This window comes from Paramisgurnus dabryanus, chromosome 10 (genome assembly GCF_030506205.2).
Source record: "Paramisgurnus dabryanus chromosome 10, PD_genome_1.1, whole genome shotgun sequence".
Lineage (NCBI taxonomy): Eukaryota > Metazoa > Chordata > Actinopteri > Cypriniformes > Cobitidae > Paramisgurnus > Paramisgurnus dabryanus.
The window spans coordinates 642,501-650,000 of NC_133346.1; the positions used below are offsets into that span (position 1 = coordinate 642,501).

A 7,500-nucleotide genomic window follows, 5' to 3' on the forward strand; every position below is an offset into this window, starting at 1 on the left:
TCCTTGTGTTCTCATTATACCTTTGTTAAAATTTCATTGTAACTTAAACTCTCTCTTGTTTCTGTCCTTTAGATCAAGCCCAGGAGAACCGGCCCGGAAAGAAGTGAGTTCACGGTGATATAAATCCATCTGGTGATATTTTTTAGTCCACTTTGTTTCAGTTGAAATGATTTTCAGATCTGTGTGTGAGTACAGACCACATCTAAAAAGCCCTTCTGCTGTTTGGCCTGAGCTTCATGTTAAGTCTCAGACCGTTCCCTGCTTAAGGGAATTGTTGGTAATTAAATAGGATTGTGGGTAATCAGGGTTGTTTTCTGTGCCCATTATGGGGAAATGTGAAAAACATGTGCCTTAAAGCAGTTTCAGGAATCAAACGGACAAACTCAGTGTTTGTTACAAATACACAATGTGAGCTTTACTGAAAAGTCGTGTGTATGAGGAAAAACCTGTTAAACAACACAAATAAACTACAGCTCATTATGTGGAAATCATGCATACCGGTAGTTAGGAAAACAAAATACTTAACCTTTAAAGCTTATGTTGTTTAGAGACGATTAAAGGCTGTTAGACTGATGTGTTATTTTAGCACAAATTCATCAGTCACTTTCTATAAACTAGATAATTTATACAGATGCCAACATGAATAAACCCTCATCCTTAAAAATCATGACTAAAATATGGCACGAACAACAGAAAAACAACATTATTAAAAGAGTAATATATTATATATAATATATTATAACGTAATATTATGTGCATTGAACTATCCATATTTAAGAGAGATTTAAAGGCCTCATTTTTTGGACACTGTAGTTCATTATAATTCTAGTAGTTTTGTCTCTTTCTGTATTCTACAGAGCAAAATTAACCCATGTATTTCCTTTTATTTGCTGTTTGTTTTGTCTCTGAACGGATGATCAGGGTGAATAAAGTGGACCCAGAGCTGGTCCGGCCGCAGTACAACAAACTGAGAGACTGGCATCACGATGTATCGGCCCGTGTGCTCAATGTCTAGTAGACGTCTGTCTGATATAAGAGAAATAATCTGCCTGTCAATCACACAGTAACACAGTCATGTGACTGAGTGAAAGCCGTTGTGTTGGTGTATGAGAGCGCTTGACTGTCTGAATGAAGAAGGTTTGTTTTCTAGAAAGACAAACCTGTTGATAAAGACTGAAGATAATCTCATTTATTGCTGTCTCTTTCTGCATGACTTGTTCTGATCTGTATTTATTCTTATCTTATTTTCATCTTGTTCACCTCTCATTGTGTCACACAAAATCTGTCTGAATTGATTCTGCTGTCTGTTTCTTTCTGAAAGCTGAAATAAAGCTTTTCTTTCTCTCGCTCTCTGTAGCTTCTCTTTTATCTTCATTTCAGTTTCTGACCTCTGATTGTAAAGCAGCGCAGAAATAACTCAAGATTTCACCTTTTAGTTTTTAATTATCATATATTTAGAGACAGTGACTAATATCAAACTTGTAATCAGTGTTGGGTTTAAAGGGATAGTTCGGCCAAAAACGATATTAAACCCATGATTTACTCACCCCCAAGCTGTCCGAGTTGCATATGTCCATCGTTTTTCAGACAAACACATTTTCGGATATTTTAGAAAATATTTTAGATCTTTCTGTTCATTAAATGTAATGTCACGGGGTCCAGCAATAGTCCACGACCTTCAAGTCCAAAAAAGTGCGTCCATCCTTCACAAATTAAATCCAAACGGCTCCAGGATGATAAACAAAGGTCTTCTGTGGGTAATCCGTGCGGTGTTGTTGTAGAAATATCCATATTTAAAATGTTATTAACGTTATAAACTACCTTCCGGTAGCGCCGCCATCTTGGAGTGATCCGCATTCAGGATGAGAGCTTACGCAGCGTACAGAGTTTCTCTGCTGCTGCTCTGTGCCCCCACCCTCCGAATTTGTCATACGTCACTAAGAAAGGTGCGTACACTACGCTAATACTCTCTTCTGAGTCTAAGATGGCGGCGCTACCGGAAGGTAGTTTATAACGTTAATAACATTTTAAATATGGATATTTCTACAACAACACCGCACGGATTACCCACAGAAGACCTTTGTTTATCATCCTGGAGCCGTTTGGATTTAATTTGTGAAGGATGGACGCACTTTTTTAGACTTGAAGGTCGTGGACTATTGCTGGACCCCGTGACATTACATTTAATGAACAGAAAGATCTAAAATATTTTCTAAAATATCCGAAAATGTGTTTGTCTGAAAAACGATGGACATATTCAACTCGGACAGCTTGGGGGTGAGTAAATCATGGGTTTAATATCGTTTTTGGCCGAACTATCCCTTTAACTAGATTGCATAGCAATCACATATTAATGCCTGATTCTGCAAAAACCTTATTCTTCATTTTTAATCCTAACCAAATCCTACCAATACTTAAACTTTACCAAGTATTAATAAGCAGTTATTAGGACTATATTGAGGTAAATGTAGTTTATAGTTAGTTAATAGTGAGAATTGGACCTTAATAGTGAGAATAATTGATGTACTTTTATATGATTTATTTGAGATGTTTCAAGCCTATCTTTGTATCAATAGGATTTAGAAAGTAATTTAATACTTTTTGGAGAGAGTCGTTTGTACAGTCATCTAATTAAGCAACATGATTGAAGATGTCATTAGTAACTAGTAATTCATTACTTTTTTTGAGTAACTTACCCAACACTGTTTGTTATGTCATTTAATAATTAGAAACTAATTTGTCTTACGCTGCAAAAATATATTTTCTTTCTTGGTATTTTTGTTTTGTTAACAGATTATTAGTATCTAATAATCTTAAATCATGATGAATTTTCTTCATGAGCAAAATTATCTAAGAAAATAAGTCTAGTTTTCAATCTAAGTGAATTTGTGCTTAAAACAAGCAAAAATTGCCAAAAATCGTGAAAATTTTTTGTAAACACTAAATTCAAGACAAATTTGCCTACCCCATTGGCAGATTTTTTTTTTGCTTGTTTCATGCACAAAAGCACAAAATTAGTTTTTTATTTTTTTGTCTAAAAACTTCAAGAAAAAGCATCTTAATTTATTTATTTTTTCTTGAAAATAATTTTTTGCAGTGTAAGAAAGTTAATTCAATTTATTATCAATGGCTGAAGGTGCATTCAAAAAAGACGAACATTTTTTGCAGTGTATAATATTTTTAAATGTCTATAGATATTGTGGACGGTTATCTTACAGTTTATATATATTTTTAAAGTACTTAACAATGATGACAGTAAAAGATTTCTCCTTCTGTTATTGGTTAAGATGTTGTCTTGTAGAGCAGAGCGTTAATAAAACTTTACTTCTGTTCAATCATTCAATAATAATAATAATAATAATAATCTGATGTTTTATCAGATCAGACCTCTCAAGCTCATAACATATACCCTTTACACACTCTTTATGACAGAAAATCTGAACGTTTTTAATCTTAAATTATTGCCAAATATCAATTTCACCTTCTGGCCGTCCAGCCTTTCTCTTGTCATCAAAGTTTAATCGTCAGATTTATCTCCAGGGACAAAAATCCACCCACAGAACTAAATCACACACCAGACAGTGAGAAAAAAATGTAACTCATTTGAAAGAAAGCCATATGTAATGTGTGGTAAAATGTGAATTATACATTAATACTTCAGTTCACTTGATTGCAATCAATGAGAAACTGATTCAGTACTGTTAAAGGCCACTAGATGACGACACTGATCCATATTAGTGACCCATTGATATTAAACTTTTACCTAAACTGAGGCTTATTTGTGGAGGTTTGATTTGTGATTTTTGCATTATGATATAGCATATATAGCATTAACAATACTTTAAGAGTCAAAAGAAAATTTAAAAAATAATGTTAGGGTTAGGGTCTAAAATAGGTTTCATTTTCTTTAAAAGCATAATTTCTTATTTCAGTGCTGTGTTACTGTACCTGATTCATTCAGTAATTCAGTCTCTATAGTGATTATGGCTGCGTTCAAATACCCACACTTGTGATCTTGGTCACTTAAGAGCGCGCCTTGTCCCATGTCATAAAACTGGGAAAGTGTAGTGCCCTTAACCCACACTAAACCCACCGCTTCAGAGTGGTATTCAAGGCTAAGCGTATCCCATCATACATCATGTTCAGGATGTAAATCTTGAGACTTTTGCCTAAACCTTGCGAGATGTCACAGAAACGTTTAATTGTAAGTTAATAAATGGATATTACATATTTTGGTTGTTAACAGAAAGTGTTGCACATTTCATTGGTGCAAACTGCATTATGTATTTTGTAAAACATCCGCAACTGCTTTAATCACATCATTAGAAGCAACATTAATTGTGAAGTTTATTCAGGGACTATTGAATAAACAATAAACTTTAATAAAGCTGCATGCACAAAATGAAGAGGTTTTTTTACAGGTCCACATTTATTCTCCTTCTGAAAGTTTCACATAAGTGTAGATAATAATCTTTAAGTTCAGAAAATGTTAATTTCAGAGAATTAATGTGTTCATTTTATTTAGAGAAAAACTTAAAAAATGTTAAATATAAATTAAAAGTAAATAAAAAACGAATATGTTTTGGTGCAAATTCCTGCCACCTACTTTGGCATTTTTACACATATTAAGTCCCGTTGTGTGAATAATTCTACATGCACGCTTGAGATCTTCACGTCCACTACAAGACTTGGGTCAAAAACAGGAAATACGTCATGTAAGTAGTCAAGTGCAACGACCGCTGGTGTGGTTATTTGGATGTCTCAGTCTCTTCAGTGATTTCAGTTGTTGAAATAACACTTATTTATGGTACTTTTCTAGAAGTGTTGTGCTGACAGGTCTGGGGTTTTTTTTGCGGTCAATGTGTTCATGTTTGTCCTGTGAAGTGGGTCAGAGCCAGAACATTTTTTAAATGAAGTTTTTTTTGTGCTGCTGTGCGTCTCTAGTGTGAGCAGATGTTAGAATGCAGTTTGAATGATAGAGACATGAAAATTAAACGAATAACTTTTAAACTTTTAAAACAAACTATTTCTATTTCTATCAGGTGTTAAATCAGGGACAGATATATGATGACAGTAACATCTACTGAAGGTTTCATCAGTCAACTAAAGATTATTTGAGCTGCTGTTATAAGAAAAGTGAATGATGAGTGGACATGATCTGATTTCTATTATCTGCTTTCAAAATTCACACGTTAGGATTTACTGACAGGAGCTGAAATGTGATTTAGTTCTGCTATAGCTGTCTGATTAGACTAAACCTATCTCTTATTGTTTATTTCTCATCAGGGAGGAAACCGTAGATGTTCAGCCCAGCGCTCATCTGACATCTTCAGTGAAAACCATGACTAAAACTCCTGCTGGAGCTCCTCGACAGGGCAACGGAGTCCCATCGACTACAACCAAAAACTGGCAGTCTGGAAACACTGCAGGTCATTACAGTTTCATTACACACATGTGATGTGAGCCGTAAAAAAAACAAGTCAAACATTTGGACACATCGGTGAAAATATTATATATTCTTATTAGGGATGCACCGAAAGGAAAATTCTTGGCCAAAGATGAATAAAAAAAATCCTAATTATTTTGCCAATTTTCTCACCATTGGACAAGTTACAATTCTGTTACAAGTCTGTGTTTGACTGATACAGTAATGCTAAGGCAGTGGTGAGCGTCAACTCCTCATTTGTCCTGTAGATGGCAGACTTGTGCTTTTTTATATCTCACCTTCCCTTGCTGCACTTTGTAAAGGGTTTAAGTTTATATACAAAAGAGATGTTTGTGTGTTTTATTACACACCTATAACAGGTTCACAGTCGAGCTCTTATGAAATATTTTCTGTGTGTGAGTTTTAAGTGAGCAGCGGTGTTGTTGGTTTGGTTTAGGCTGCTGGAGGGTTGATGGGTAAATATTTACTGTGGTCTTATTAAAGCGGTCTGTGTCAGTCTGTACTGTATGTGTGTTACTGTAGTTTAGGAATGCAGTGAGGAGGTCTGGTGTTTACCCATCATGAGGGTTTTTAAGAGCAGGTTGTTGACAGGCGTTCTGTCAAAGGTAACACAGGTATCTCTCTGTGTATGTCGAACAGTTCCTCAGAATCTAAATGACCTGTAAAAATGCCCACAGCTCCTGAGATCTGCAGTACTGAGATCAGTGTCACGGATCCTCATAACATTGAATGATTCCAGACAGCAGCTGTGAGATTATAAACGTTAAGCAAAGACATGCAGAATGAACAGGACATCCGGATGTGTGATGCAGCATATGGGCTTCATTTCTCTGAGCCGCAGTTTCCTGATATCTACTCAAATTACAAACTTCCCTTAAGACATTTAAACACTTCTGTTGAGGTCCACTATATGGAGAAAAATCCTGAAATGTTTTCCTTAAAAAACTTCAATTCTTTTTGATTGAACAAAGAAAGACAGAAACCTCTTGGATGACATAGGGGCGAGGAAATTATCTGAAAGTGGAATAATTCGTTAATGATTTTTTGGCAATACAGTAATGAAAATGTGAAAAGAAAATGTGCTTTTAGTCAAAAAATATAAATATATTTATTCATTACCACAAAATTTACACCACAAAAAATGATTTTCAAGAAAAAAAATTATTAGTATTTTTGTCTTGTTTTCAGTAAAAATATCAAAAAATTCTTAAATTAAGATGCTGTTTCTTGATGACCCAAGAAAATAAGTCTAGTTTTTAGACCAAAAATATCAAACAAACAAGCAAAAAAATCTGCCAATGGGGTAAGCAAAAAATCTTGAACATTTTTCTTAAACACTAAATTCAAGAAACATTGGCAGATTTTTTTGCTTGTTTTATGCACAAAATAACTTAAATTTGATATTTTTGGTCAAAAAACTAGACTTATTTTCTTGGGTCGTTTTGCTCATTAAGAAAAAAGCATCTTAATTTAAGAATTTTTAGATATTTTTAACAAGACAAAAATAATAAGAAACTTTTTTCTTGAAAATATTTTTTGCAGTGTACCTTAAGCATTTACACTGCAAAGTAATGACTTTCCTACTTAGTATTTTTGTCTTGTTTTCAGTACAAATATCAAAAAATTCTTAAATCAAGATGAATTCTCTTTATGAGCAAAATGACCTAAGAAAATAAGTCTAGTTTTTAAACAAATAAATATACAATTTAAGAGAAATTTTGCTTAAAACTTTTGCTTTTCTTACAATAGGGTAAGAAAAATTTTCTTGATTTTTTCTTGAATTAAAGGGATAGTTCACTTTAAAATGAAATTTCTGTCATGATTTCCTCATCCTCATGTTGTTCTAAACCTGTATGATTTTTTTTCTTCTTCTGATGAACACAAAAAATATATTTTGGGAAATGATGGTAAACACACAGCAGTAAATGACCACTGACTTCCATAGTAGGAAAAAATATTTTGGAAGTATTGTGATAAAGGATAAAGAAAATATTTTGATAACTGATGGTAAGCACACAGTTGATGGTACCCATTCAATTTAATTCAATTCAATC

General features: G+C 33.8%; 1 protein-coding gene across 3 annotated transcripts in view; it reads left to right on the forward strand.

The window, feature by feature from the left end:
- pdlim5b (PDZ and LIM domain 5b) overlaps positions 1-7,500 on the forward strand; it is a 61,764-nt gene that overhangs the window by 41,409 nt on the left and 12,855 nt on the right. For all 3 annotated transcript variants that reach the window (XM_065264420.2, XM_065264411.1, XM_065264427.1), the window contains 2 exons: positions 73-103; positions 5,287-5,429. In XM_065264420.2, the coding sequence (XP_065120492.1) occupies positions 73-103; positions 5,287-5,429 (174 nt within the window). The remainder of the gene's footprint in view (positions 1-72; positions 104-5,286; positions 5,430-7,500) is intronic.